This window comes from Natator depressus, chromosome 2, assembly GCF_965152275.1.
Source record: "Natator depressus isolate rNatDep1 chromosome 2, rNatDep2.hap1, whole genome shotgun sequence".
NCBI classification, from domain to species: Eukaryota; Metazoa; Chordata; order Testudines; family Cheloniidae; genus Natator; species Natator depressus.
Window position 1 is genome coordinate 1832918 of NC_134235.1, and position 14023 is coordinate 1846940.

At 57.8% G+C, this 14023-nt stretch overlaps 1 protein-coding gene across 1 annotated transcript in view; it reads right to left on the reverse strand.

Moving 5' to 3' along the window:
• Positions 1–12641, reverse strand: part of SHARPIN (SHANK associated RH domain interactor) — a 49926-nt gene extending 37285 nt beyond the window's left edge. Inside the window, 5 exon segments of the mRNA XM_074943646.1 lie at positions 2369–2543; position 12199; positions 12405–12474; positions 12477–12605; positions 12608–12641. Of these exon segments, the coding sequence (XP_074799747.1) occupies positions 2369–2543; position 12199; positions 12405–12474; positions 12477–12605; positions 12608–12641 (409 nt within the window).
• Positions 12642–14023: the final 1382 nt, after the last annotated feature.

The window sequence follows — 14023 nt, forward strand, 5'->3', positions numbered from 1 at the left end:
CAGTCCTGCTGCCTGCCTCTCCACAGCTGAGTCCCGCTGACACCCAGCCTGTAAGCACCTGCCAGACTAGAACCTGGGACCATGGAGGTTCTGGGCTGCCGCAACTTCTGCCTTGCCACGGGACCTCAGGCCAGTTTCCTGCTGGGGGACCCTGCGAAACTAGGCACTGCCGGAAGTACTGTAGCCTCCTGATTGCCAATGCCGGTATACAAACCAGGAAGCCAATCAGGGGCTGTCTGAGCACACACAGATTGTGTGCTTACTTCCACTCCAGCCCATGCCTTGCTTTGGCCCTGGACTCCAGCTCCTGACCCTGGTTTGTCTCCAATTCCGCTACTTGCCTCCTGTCTGTAACCTGGTGCCTGACCCTGACTCCTTGGTAGCCTGATCCGGCTCGACCCCGACTCCTGTCCCCAGCTTGGTAACTGACCAGTGCACACCAGCCGCCCACAGCCCTGCCCTGACACAGACACCACCTGCCTGCCTGCGTCCCACCCACAACCAGTGCACAGCCCAGCCAGAGACAGGCCCCTGCTTTCCTGGAGCCCCCAGTGAGCACTATTCACCAGATTGCCACCGCTGACAGAGCAAAGCCAAGCTGCTGCTTACCGCCAGAGACCCGCTGTGCACTTCAGACGACATGCACCACACCGTCCAGACCCAGCGGGTGTGAGACGGAGAGGCTGCAGTGCTACCCAATTGAGCCACTTTAACAGCAGCACCAGGCCTGCCTGCTGTCCCTATCCCCATATGAGAAGGTGTGACGGAATGGGGAGTATTGACCTGGTGTGACAAAGTGGGAATGTTCTTAATGTTTTCTCTGAATACTGGGTGGGTGCCTCAGTTTCCCCTATGCATTTCTTAAGTATCTAGGTGGTGGGATAAGGGTGCGTGATTGTTGCAGAGCCTTAGAGGGCAAGTGTGATGCTGTCTGCACAGAGAATGGCCGACACCCTGTCTCTTGGCAACTGATGGCCTGGGCCCCTCCCCTGCAAGGTGCCATCTGAAGGTGTTGGAGAACAAAGAGATCAGGTGGTCTCCTTGCCTGGGGGAGAGACAAAGGCCAGAGGAGGGGCTGGAGGGAATTTCAGTTTGGAGCTGGCTGGGGAAATGGAGGGAGGCCCAGCACCGGGGTCTGGGCTCCCTGCCCCACAAGATGGACTTGACTGAGGGGGTCCTGTTGTCTGTACCTACAAGCTCTGTTTTGAACTGTGTTCTTGTCATCTAATAAACATTGTTTTACTGGCTGGCTGAGAGTCATGGTGAATCGCAGGAAGTGGGGGTGCAGGGCCTTGTCTCCCGCACACTTCGTGACAACTGGTGGTAGCGATGGGATGAACTGCACCCCGTGGATGGCGCTTCCTTCAGTAAGTGACTGGGAAGCAGTTAAACGAAGGGGGATTAATGAGGACCAGACGTGCTGAAGGCTCAGAGAGGAGCGGTTTCGGGGGTCGGAGAAGCTACACTTAACCCCTGGGAGTGTATAACTAGTGAGAAGGACTGTTGCAGGAACGGGGTCCCCCTGGGGACCGCGGTGAGCAATTTCAGGGGCAGAGGAGTCTGCGGCTTGACCCTGGGAGAGAGAAGGACTGTTGCAGGAACAGGGTCCCCTTGGTGAGTGGTTCCAGGGACGGAGGAGCCTGTGGCTCGACCCTGGGGAGAGGTGGTTACCTGGAGAAGGGCTGGCACAGCAGGGGTTCTTCCTGGAAATTGTGGGGAGCTGAGAGCACACAGGCCTGCAAGTCTACAGCAACTTGGGAACAGCGAGAAGATGTATAACCATCTCCTTAGAGGGACCTGGTAGAGCTGTGCAAGCAGAGGGGGCTGCGCATTGGAAAGCTCACCAAAGAACAGCTGATTGCCCAGCTGGAGGAGGAGGATCACTCAGAGGAGCTGATCCCTGTCCCTGAAGGAAGAAGCCCAGCAGATCCAGCACGGGCACCGGTGTCTGTCCCGGCTGGAAGGGGTCAGACTCCGAGGCCCCTCCTCCCTATGGATAGGGGAGGGACTGGAAGGAGCCCGGTGAGCACCGGGGGCACTGTGACCCCCGCGGCCAGCAGGGTTCCTCACGGCGGAGCTCCCCATCGCTGGAACTGAGGCACCCACCCAGTATTCAGAGAAAACATTAAGAACATTCCCACTTTGTCACACCAGGTCAATACTCCCCACTCTGTCACAGAGGGATCTGCAATCTGCTCCTTGTTACATACAGCGGCTATGGCCGTGGGGCTCTGGGTGAGGTGCCAGCTGCCCTGGGCCAGGAGAAGCCTGGCATTGCCCCTGCATTACACCCCCTGCGTCTCTCTCTGTAACACATGAATGTTACCCGGACACAGCCAGCCCGAGAACCCAGCCTGCCATTGCTGACCTTTCTGCACCTCCCGCAGGGAGCTGCTGACAACCGTCCACCACTTCTGTGCCTCCCGCTCATCTTCGAAGTGAAACACCATCGGGTTGTCTGAGCTGCTAAGGACCGTCAGCTCGTGGCACGAGATGTTCTTCACCGAGTACGAGATGTCTTTGAGGTTATACTCAGCAATGCTCTGGGGACAGACCAAGGAGAGGGTCATGAGGCCACCCTGAGGCATGAGCAAGGCAACATGCCTTCCCCCTCCTCGCCACATACACACTGCTCTCTGGCCCCTGTCTTTGGCCAGGGCTCCAGTAACCTGGGACATTCCAAAGACCCTCTTACCAGGTGTTAAGGGCTGATGCTGTACTACGTGCTTAAGAAAACTGCTGCAAGTGAAGTTAAGCAAGTGCCTAAGTCTGCAGGATCACGGCCAACAGCAGCTCCATCCCAAGAAGCTTCCATGCTGAGCGTACATGAGGACGTGATACCAAAATACTGGGCAGTGCACAGCTCACACGTTACCAAAACAGAAGTGCTCTGCAATCCTCCGCCTGTCCTGCACCACCTCAGCCCAAGGTCTCTCACAGGAGCGTATTTCAGCAAGACGCAGCTGGCTCCATCACCACAGAGTGAGGACACCACCCACTGCCACTTCTATTTGCTACCCTCTGGGCACAACAAAACCACAACACGCATCTAAAAAGAGTGAGACCTAGAAATGCCCTGTGCAGTGGCTCTTAGAGGAGACCTCTCCCCCAACCCCGAGGCCCCTCTGTAACAGGGTGGCCTTCCCCTATAAGGGCCACAAGGCCTGGGGCTGGCCAGCCCTGTCCAGTTAGCCCCACCTGTGCCATAATTTAGTTGCCTCCCAGGACTAATTGGGGTCAGGTGACAGCCTGAAACACCTGGGCCTCATAACAGGGCCCAGAGAATTCAGTTTGGAGGAGGAGGAAGCCTGGGGGCAAGTTGAGTGGCTGTGGAAGGTCCTGAGGGAAGGGCTGGAAGAAGGAGGGGACTCTGGGAAGCAGCCTGGGAGTCAGCCCTCTACCCCAGAGCAGAGACTTCAAGGTAGTCCAGAGCGGAGTCTGGAGGTGGGTGGAAAGAAGCCAGGCAGGGCAGAAGAACCTTTGCTTGTCGGGACTCGTATTACTTTGGAAGGGAGCTGGAACTTCAAGTGACTGAGCCACGTGAATCTCCCAGACAGACAGAAAACCCTGGTGAGGAGAAATTGAGGAGGTTTGCAGTGCCATGTTCTGCCAGCAGGGGGTGCTACAATTAAGGCCAAAGCAGACTGCAAAGAGTGCCTCAGGGATCTCATTACAGTGGGTGACAATAGAGCAGATGAAATTCAGTGTTGATAAATGCAAACACGAGAAAGCACAATCCCAACTCTACATACAAAATGATGGGGTCTAATTTAGCTGTTCCCACTCAGGAAAAAGATCTGAGAGTCAGTGTGGCTAGTTCTCTGAAAACACCCACGCAATGTGTAGTGGCAGTCAAAATAAGCGAACAGAAAGTCAGGAACCATTAGGAAACGGATAGATAATAAGACAGAAAATACCATAATGCTGCTATATAAATCCATGGTATGCTCACACCTTGGACACTGCGTGCAGGTCTGGTTGCCCCATCTCAAAAAAGATATATTAGAATTCGAAAAAGTGCAGAGAAGCGCAACAAAAATGACAGGGGGATGGAATGGCTTCCGTCTGAGGAGAGATTAAAAAGGCTGGCGCCGTCCAGCTGGGAAAGAGACGGCCCAGGAGGGAAGTGACAGAGGTCTATACAATCATGCCTGGGGTGGAGAAAAAGTGTGATTTACCCCTTCACCTAACAAAAGAGCCAGGGGTCACTCAGTGAAATTAACAGGCAGCAGGTTGAAAACAAAAGCAAGTACCCCTTCACACAACACAGTCATCCTGCGGAATTGCTTGACTGGGGATGGCGTGAAGGCCAAAACTACAACTGGGTTCAAAAAAGAACTGGGTAAGTTCCTGGAAGATAGGTTCATCAATGGCTATTAGCCCCATGCTCTGGCTGTCTCTCAACCTCTGACTGCCAGAAGCTGGAACTGGATGACGGAATGGATCACTCAAATTGCCCCGGTTACTGTTGGAAGACAGGATACTGGGCTAGATGGACCATTGGTCTGATCCAGTATGGCCATTCTTTGGTTCTAGCCACACCTATGACAGCGTCTCCTGTTTGTCAGACTGTCCATGTCTGGTCATCCTCTCTTCTGTCTAACCTGAGACTGAACTCCAGGGGGCAGGGACCTCACGTCTATGGCCTGTGACGGCCCATGCACAGCCACGGCCCAATATAAATAACTTGTCTGGAAAGTCTCACTAGTCTAGCCTTACTTCACGTTAAAGCTACCCCGGTGAAAGCCAGGCAGCTCTGGAGAGCTGGCTGTCCCTGCTGTCTCTCTCAGAAAGGGGAGAGGAGCTCCGCAGGGCCTCACTGCTTTCCAGATCCACCAACAGGCCATGCATTGCCTCTCACAGCTCAACCAGGGACAAGACAACAGGAGGGCAGTGCAGGCACCCGGCTGCGTTAGGGTTTAATGCTGCATGTAAAAATGGGGGAGGCGAAGGAGGTTCAAGGGACATTGTCTGTTTTTTCTTGTTTTAAGTTTCACTTTCTGTATTAAACACCCCCTGCCCCAACAGTTACTAGAGTTGAACATTTGAATGTATTCCTCCCCCAGCAATCCACGAAGCAGGGGTTTTCTGTTTCTTCTCAGTTGGGCCCATGAAATTAGACCCAGGCCATTTCACTTTCTGGCTCTTGCATGCAAGGCCAATGCTGGAGCCTCAGCCACCATGTATGCAAGTGGGGGAGATTAAAAGGAGGAGTGACCTGGGTATTTGCTGTACTTGGTGAGTGTACTGTACTTGGTACTGTACTTGGTGAGTGACTGGAAGCTGTATTGTGCCTGAGCCAATGAAAAGCCAGAGAGAGCAATCAATGACAGCCACACGCACAGCACTTGGCAGCAGGATCCTTACAGTGAAGCCGTGACACAGAAGAGTGGGCAGGAAGGAGACCTCCTCTGAGGAGTGTGAGAATTCACACCCCATGCAGTATAACTAAGGGGACTGTCAGGATGAGCACATGGCTGTCCTTCCTCATCCAGCCTCCTGGCTGCTTGTTACACCTGCTCCTGGAGCCGCCTCAAAAAGGAGACTAAGTGCTGGGGGGCAGGAAGCTCGTCTGTCCATTTGCTGCGTTAAGGACCCAGCGCACCTCTGGGTGCTGTAAAGGGCAGGGAGTCCTGAGATCATTTCTATCTGCCTCTTGAGCAAAGTCTGTTGTGACGGCTGTAAAACCTGGCAAAGGCCCAAGACAGGGATCCTCCCAAGAGGCGATGGGCAGGTCTCCAACCTAGCAGGAGCTCTGAGCAGGACAGAGGTCAGATATGGGAGAGGAAAGGGCCTGTGTTTGGAGGGAGTGGCTTGAACTGGCTGTGAGAGGAGAGAAGCCCTGCTGAGTTGGCCAGGCTGCAGGTAAGGTCTGGGAGCGGTGAGCTACCCTTCCAAACCAGGTCCGGTCTGAGTGTTACCCGGCGGTTCCACAGCCTGGCTGTGCTTGTAGTGGGCGTGGGGCTTTCGTGAAGTGCCCTCACATGTCTTTACATTCACTCCCAATCCCACCAGCAGAGGAGAAAGTCATTTGCCACTTGCTTGCAGCACTGGAGCCAGGTTCACTGCCCTGCAGCCTGACACGGCAATGTCACCAGCCTGATGTGTTGCACAAGCCAGGAAAACCTGTTTCTTTAAAAGGGCAGATGACCCAAGTGCCATTGTGGGGCGGGCGCTGGGCTACGCTGACTCAGGCTGTGCATTTCGGCTTAGAAAGGGGGGCACCTTTAAGCCTAAGATGCTACAAAGGAGGGTTTTTAGTGCACTCTCCTGCTCGTCCTGTAAATAACGGTCCAGTAGCAGCCTTACAGCCCGAGGGAAAATACCCCCAGCCAGTGTTCTGCTGACGCAAACCCACCCACCCAACCTGGAGGTCAGCTGTGCCAAGAGATGGGGTAGGGAAGGGGATTCACTTAAGAGGGCTCTTTTTTGAAATACAACCCCAGACAGAAGCAAACTTGTCCAGAGTCCCCAGCTAAGCGATCAGAGGGGGAGACCGAGCCAGCGGAAGTACAAAATGAAGCTTGTCTCCTTTCCATTCACCCCCGCTGGAAATACTGCAACACCCTCTACTAGGGGATGTCCCTTGCCCTCTGTAATCCAGCACAGACACGAGTCAGGCGTGCAGCAGAGAGCAGGCTCCTGTCTCATGGAAGGTAAGGGGCTGCACAGACACAGCTAAGCTACCAACGCAGCACAGACAGCAGCGAGCAGGGAAGGTGACATGACCTCAGCTTGCCCAGCCTAGGGAACATTTCCAGTGAAAGCTGAGAAGCCCTGGCCTTTACCAGATCACACTTCCTGTAGCAGCCTCCACACACTCAGCAGTGTCCAGAGAGCCCCCCCCCACACCAATGGAAATGGAGAGCTTAGAGAGAGGGAGGGACTTGGAGGCAGATGAGCATCAGGCAGATGAGACAGCATAAAGGAAAGCACCCCTCAACTGAGAATCTCAGGGGCCCTCTGCCCCTTTTAGGGCACCTCTCCATGGCACTAGCCCTGTGCACATCCACCAGAGGGAGCACTAGGGCAGACAGGGCACAAGCGTTTTTACCTGCTCTGCCCGCACTAGCACTCAACACGACAATACTAGTGGGGCGGGGGCGATTTCCTATCGAACAGCAGTGCGCACGAGGCGAGCGGGGCAGGAGCCCCAGTCTGGAGCAGAGCAGTGCAGGGGAGGCAGGTGGCTAACTCGTTCCAGGCAAGCAGGGCAGGAAGACAGAGCTCTGGGAACAGGAGGAAGCTGTTTGATTGTATTTGGAGACAGGAGGTCAGGGAAGCAGAGAGAAGAGGTGAGGGGAGAGTGGACAGGATGCCCTGGCAGAGGCTGGAGGAGAGGTGGTCCTGCTCTCGGGCTCCAGCATCCTGGACCACCTGGAGTTGAGGGTGGGGGATTTAGGAAGGAATCCCAAAGCCCCCTTTACTGCTGGACTCAGCTCTTTCGCAGCTGACGTCCCGTGGGAATGCCGGTGTGGATGTGCACGCGTCAGCACGAGGGGCACATCTGCCCCCAGACTTGGGGCTTCGGCAGCAGTGAGGCAGTCACCCTGAACGGGGATCTCCTCAGGAGCCACGGTTAGGGTGGATGCCCCGGCGTGTCCCAGTGACAGACAGACTGTCACGGGAGTGTTATGTGTCTCATGGTAGCACCTAGAGCCCTAGTCATGGACCAGAGCCCACTGCACTAGGCACTGTACAAACAGACCAAAGAGAGAGTCCCTGGCCCAAAGAGTTATAACCTAAGGATAAGATGAGACATTAGGTGGATACAGACAGACTGACGGACGAGGAGGAAGAAACAACAAGAGGACGTTCTCAGCACATCATGCCCCACCTGTCAAGTATTTTGTAGGCATCAGGACAAAGGAGAGCATTAAGGATGTGGAGGAGGAAATGAGGTAGCTTTACAGATGTTTACAGGAAGCTCCTCCCCAGAGTGAAGGGCAGCACAGGAGAAAGCAGGAAGGGGCTTGTTTGAAAATTCAACAAGCAGGTGATGGAGGCTGGAATCCTGAGCTGACTGGAGGCAGGACTCAACCTTTCAGTACTGACTGAGAGGTGACAGGTAGTATGGGGACAGTCGAAAGGCCCTGAAAATGTAAACAAATAGCGTATGGTTGATGAGCTAGAGAAGGAGGAGCCAGTGTAAGCATGCAGGTGGGTGGTGACACGGTCAGAGCTCCGGGCTGGGACAACAATCCTGGCAGCAGCATTTTGAGTGGACAGGAGCGGGGCAAGACTTCATGTGTGACAGCCAGAGAGAAGGCGGCAGTGAGAGAGGAGATGGTGAGAGCCTGGGTAAAAGTTTAGCTGTGTGGATGGAGAGGAAAGGCTGGATCTTAGAGACACGATGCAGAAATGTTGTGCATGATCTGTACAGTCTGGACGCGAGGCTCTAGAGAGAGGTCTGAGTTGAAGATGACACCCAGGTTACGGGCCTGCATGACAGGCAGAATGGTAGTGTTGTCCACAGTCATCAAGGAAGGAGGTAGCAGGGAGGGTTTGGGGAAGGGTGGAGATTAAGAGCTTAGTTTTAGCCAAGTTGAGCTCGAGCTGCCAGCTAGATAGCCAATGTAATAAGATGAGGCCCTGAAAAATAAACCCTTGGTATCAGAGGCCCAGTATGAGACCTAAGGCCTGAGCTAAAGTAATGGTCAAGACTTTGCTGACATAAAGCAAAGTTAAGCTGTGAGCCAGAGGCAGGCCCTGCTCACAGACGCTGGCAAGGAAAGGGCTGATGTTGCATAAGGATATGCTGTTGCATAAACCTATATCTAAAGTGCATTGGATACCAGAGCCATACACAAATGGTACAAGAACATTCTTATACCATCCACATAGATAACAAGGACGGGGGCAAAAGGCTACAATGATGGATAGAGTTGTTTTGTTCTAACCAGCGTGTACAAGGTGAGAGGCAGCACCTTACTGCGTAGAAGGGTGGTGCATTGGTACATAAAGGGGTTGCACCTCAATACGTCAGGAGTGTTATGTAACTTGTTTGTACCTGTGTATAAGAATACATCCCTGGGTCCGGCCTAGGGGGCAGTGGAGTGTCCCACCCCTGACTGAGCTGTGTCCATTACAGGGGGCACATATTCGTAGTACGTCCTGTAGAGTCTATAGGAAACTATTACTGTGTTTCATTGGACAATAAACTGGCCCAGGTGCCTTCGTACCTTACCAGAGTCTGTGGTCTTTGGGGGTTCTCTCGGGGTCTGCTGTGTCAGCCTTCTGCACAGAGCTGGGGCAGCACGCAGAGGGAACACGCACGCAGCCAACTGTTATCATCAGTTGGGGGGAGGGATAGCTCAGTGGTTTGAGCTTTGGCCTGCTAAACCCAGGGTTGTGAGTTCAATCCTTGAGGAGGCCATTTAGGGATATGAGGCAAAAATTGGGGATTGGTTCTGCTTTGAGCAGGGGGTTGGACTAGATGACCTCCTGAGGTCCCTTCCAACCCTGAGATTCTATGATCATCGAACAAGAGCAGAGCACCACACCGGTAGCTACTGACAACATCCATGAGAAGAGGTCACCGAGACAGGCCAAGATTTCAGTTTGGATAGAGGGAAACAGGTTTGGGGCAGAGAGGTAGATGTCAGTCCTCAGCATACAGCGGGGAGGCTGAATTTGTGTTTGCAGATGAGGTTACCAGAGATAAGGTACAGAGGGAGGCAAGATGGGGACCAAGGACAGAGCCCACTGGAACTTCCACAGAAAGCTGCAGGCGGATGAGGAGGATCCCCCAAAAAACACGCAGAGGGAGTGATTAGAGAAGCAGGAGAAGACAGTCATGGAAGCCAAGGGAGGACATGATTTCCAGAAGTGCACGGACAACTGAGCTGAAGGCGGCCAACAGGTCAAAGAGAGGAAATGACTGTTCTGAGCTTTAGCTAGGAAGAGGTCATGAGAGACTTTGGGAATGCTGTTTCAGTGGAGAGTAAGGGGCAGAAGAGAGAGGAAAGGGTTTAACTCGGGAAGCTCTTCAGACTGAGGTATCCAGGGCTGGCAGAGATGGGGGAGGAGGAGTCAGTCAGTGCAGAGGGAGATGGAGTCAGGTGGCATCTCCACAGAAACGATGTGATGGTTGAAGCTGGGAAAGTTCAAGTCCAAGTCGGTGCTCCCAGAGGAGAGGAAGAGCGAAGATGGAGCCTTCTGACAGCACGCAGCTATCAGCACTCAGAGCTGAATGAGTAAAGCCTCCATCAGAGAGTTAAAAGGAGAGGTTAGAAAGGTGAGTTACAGAAGGAGAGGTGAGTGCTGTGGACACTGGCCTCTTGGCCGAGGCATTCATGGAAGACAATGGCCAAGGTCTTGGTCCGTATCTTTAATGTGTTCCATGGCCTGGGCCCAGCGTAGCTAAAAATGTTCCGGGATGAAGACCACAGTCGACAGCTCCACTCCTCTGGCACAACGGACTCTCTGCAATAAGGGTAAAACTCGCCTGTGCAGGAGACAGAACTTTCTCCGGGCCAGCCTGAGCCTGTGGCCTGAACTCCCCCACAACATACGGACCATCCTAAACCTCCCCACCTTCCACTTCAAGAGTCAGGCACATTTCTCCAACTGGCCTTTGCTGGCAGACACAGAGCAGTGAGTATGCTTAAACTACCAAAACAAAGCACCCTCCTGCACACACTTCTCCCCTGGGGAGAGGATGAGAGAACACACACCCCAGAACAGAGGCTGGTCGTGTCGTTTCATACAAGGCACTCAGAGCCTACAGGCATGAGCACGGCATAAGAACGGACATAGAATACATGTCAGGCTGGGACCCAGAAGATGTGAGGGGCAAGAGACGGAAAGATGACGTTCCTGTTTACCTAACAGAACTCTGCTTCTCCGACGCAAACGCAGCTCCTTCTCCTCACCAGCCTTGCCGTACACTGGGGGTGAGACAACCCTTCAGAATTCCCGTCCCACCAGACATCATCCTATACAACGGCCAGGAACTCAATCCCCTCAGTCAGAAATGCACACAAACCTCTGTTCTCACACACAGCGGAGACGAAGGACTTTATCACCTGAATTATTTTGCAGAACCCCTCAGGGCTGCCGCATCCTGAGTTACTGTACGTGATCCGCAGCCATACACAGGTGGGGGGAATGTATTTCTAGCCCAGCCTTGAAGCAGAGAATGGCTGCTGCCCATGACGCTCACAGGGAAACCTGACAAGTGTTTGTAAAGATTGTGTGTAAACATGGACACTTGTGACCAGTGATGGGGGAACACCACTGGCCTCTGGAGGCCTCCCATCATCCCCAGAGCTGGGAGAGTGCAGAGCTGCCTTCCACACGGTCCCCAGTAGCTGCCTCGCCTGCCTTGGAGGAACCGAAGGCTGAGAAGAGAGTTCAGGCTCCAGGGTCTATTCAGTCCTTGGCTTTTCTGCTGACACTGCCAACAAGGGGGTCAGCGGGGGCCAGTCTAGGCGGGTCCCTGCTGGGGGCATCAGCTCCATGGGGCTAGTCCCACATGGGACCCCTAAGCAGCCACAGGATGGGAGATTTCAGTCATGAAATCCTCTTCTGGAAGCAGGGTCAGTAACCAGGTTCGGGCGGCACAGACCTGTGTAACTCCTGCCTCAAAAGCAGCTGAGCAAACGGGGCCCCTTCCTTTGGGGGGGGTGGGGGGGGTGGGACGAATGGCGGGCCCTACCGGGGTACAGAAACCCCAATGCTGAGGCAGAGAGAGAGGGGCTGGGATGGGGGAGCTGGCGCTGACTGACCCTGGAGAGGAGGGGGTAACTGTCCTCTTCAGACCCTTCCGGCCACAACCCCTGTAACCTCCAGTATCTGCCCTCTCCCCAACCCCTCAGTGCTTACCCCCTTCCTAGCTCCCTCAATACGTGTCCCCGCCCAGGCCCTCCGCTTCCTACCTCAGTCTCCCCCCACCCCCATCCCCACCCCCTCTGTTCTTATTGCCCCCCAGCCTGCCTTGCCCCCACCCAGACCCCCACCCCTCAGGTCATACCCCTCTAGTTCTTACCCCCCTCACCCTGACCCCTTTGCCCCACCCCCTCAGGTCATACCCCGCCCAGCCCCCGAAGTTCTTACCCCCTCCTCACCCTGACCCCCTTAGGTCATACCCCGCCCAGCCCCCCAGGTTCTTACCCCTCCTCACCTGGACCCCCTTTGCCCCACCCCCCTCAGGTCATACCCTGCCCAGCCCCCCAGGTTCTTACCCGCCCTCCTCACCCTGACCCCCTTTGCCCCACCCCCTCAGGTCATACCCCACCCAGCCCCCCAAGTTCTTACCCCCCCCTCACGCGGACCCCCTCGCCCCACCCCCCTCAGGTCATACCCCGCCCAGCCCCCCAGGTTCTTACCCCCCCTCACGCGGACCCCCTCGCCCCACCCCCCAGGCTCTTGCCCCCTCGAGCCCCCCGCCCGGCCCCCCGTACCACGCTCCGGCGGGCGTCCGTGTGGCGCAGGGCGAGGCGGAAGAGCGGCTCCCCGGCGGGCCCGGGCCGCACGCTGAGCTGCAGGCGGAGCAGCGCGTCCCCGGCGGGCGAGGCCCCGGCGGGCGGCGGCAGGAGGCCGAGCGGCCGCGCCGCCCAGACGCGCACGGACATGAGCACGGTGGGGGGCGGCGCGGGGCCGCTGGGGGGCCCGGGGGCCGGCGCGCCCGGCAGAGCCATCGCCGCCGAGCCGAGCCGAGCCGAGCGGCCGCCGCACTTCCGCGCCGGCCGGCTGGAAACACGCCCCGGCCGCAGCGTTCCGGGCCGCGCGGGGCGCGGGGCGCGGTTGGGGCGGTGGGGACGGGCAGCGGGCAGGTTGGGGCAGCGGGCGGGTTGGGGCTGTGGGGACGGGCACAGTCGGGCCGCGGGGCGCGGTTGGGGCGGTGGGGACGGACACAGTCGGGCAGCGGGCGGGTTGGGGCGGTGGGGACGGGCAGCGGGCAGGTTGGGGCAGCGGGCGGGTTGGGGCGGTGGGGACGGGCACAGTCGGGCAGCGGGCGGGTTGGGGCGATGGGGACGGGCACAGTCGGGCAGCGGGCGGGTTGGGGCGGTGGGGACGGGCAGCGGGCAGGTTGGGGCAGCGGGCGGGTTGGGGCGGTGGGGACGGACACAGTCGGGCAGCGGGCGGGTTGGGGCTGTGGGGACGGGCACAGTCAGGCAGCGGGCGGGTTGGGGCGATGGGGACGGGCAGCGGGCAGGTTGGGGCAGCGGGCGGGTTGGGGCTGTGGGGACGGGCACAGTCGGGCAGCGGGCGGGTTGGGGCGATGGGGACGGGCACAGTCGGGCAGCGGGCGGGTTGGGGCAGCGGGCGGGTTGGGGCGGTGGGGACGGGCAGCGGGCAGGTTGGGGCAGCGGGCGGGTTGGGGCGGTGGGGACGGACACAGTCGGGCAGCGGGCGGGTTGGGGCTGTGGGGACGGGCACAGTCGGGCAGCGGGCGGGTTGGGGCGATGGGGACGGGCAGCGGGCAGGTTGGGGCAGCGGGCGGGTTGGGGCGATGGGGACGGGCACAGTCGGGCAGCGGGCGGGTTGGGGCGATGGGGACGGGCACAGTCGGGCAGCGGGCGGGTTGGGGCTGTGGGGTCGGGCAGCGGGCAGGTTGGGGCAGCGGGCGGGTTGGGGCGGTGGGGACGGGCAGCGGGCAGGTTGGGGCAGCGGGCGGGTTGGGGCGGTGGGGACGGGCAGCGGGCAGGTTGGGGCAGCGGGCGGGTTGGGGCGGTGGGGACGGACACAGTCGGGCAGCGGGCGGGTTGGGGCTGTGGGGACGGGCACAGTCGGGCAGCGGGCGGGTTGGGGCGATGGGGACGGGCAGCGGGCAGGTTGGGGCAGCGGGCGGGTTGGGGCGATGGGGACGGGCACAGTCGGGCAGCGGGCGGGTTGGGGCTGTGGGGACGGGCAGCGGGCAGGTTGGGGCAGCGGGCGGGTTGGGGCTGTGGGGACGGGCACAGTCGGGCAGCGGGCGGGTTGGGGCAGCGGGCGGGTTGGGGCGATGGGGACGGGCACATTCGGGCAGCGGGCGGGTTGGGGCTGTGGGGTCGGGCAGCGGGCGGGTTGGGGCGGTGGG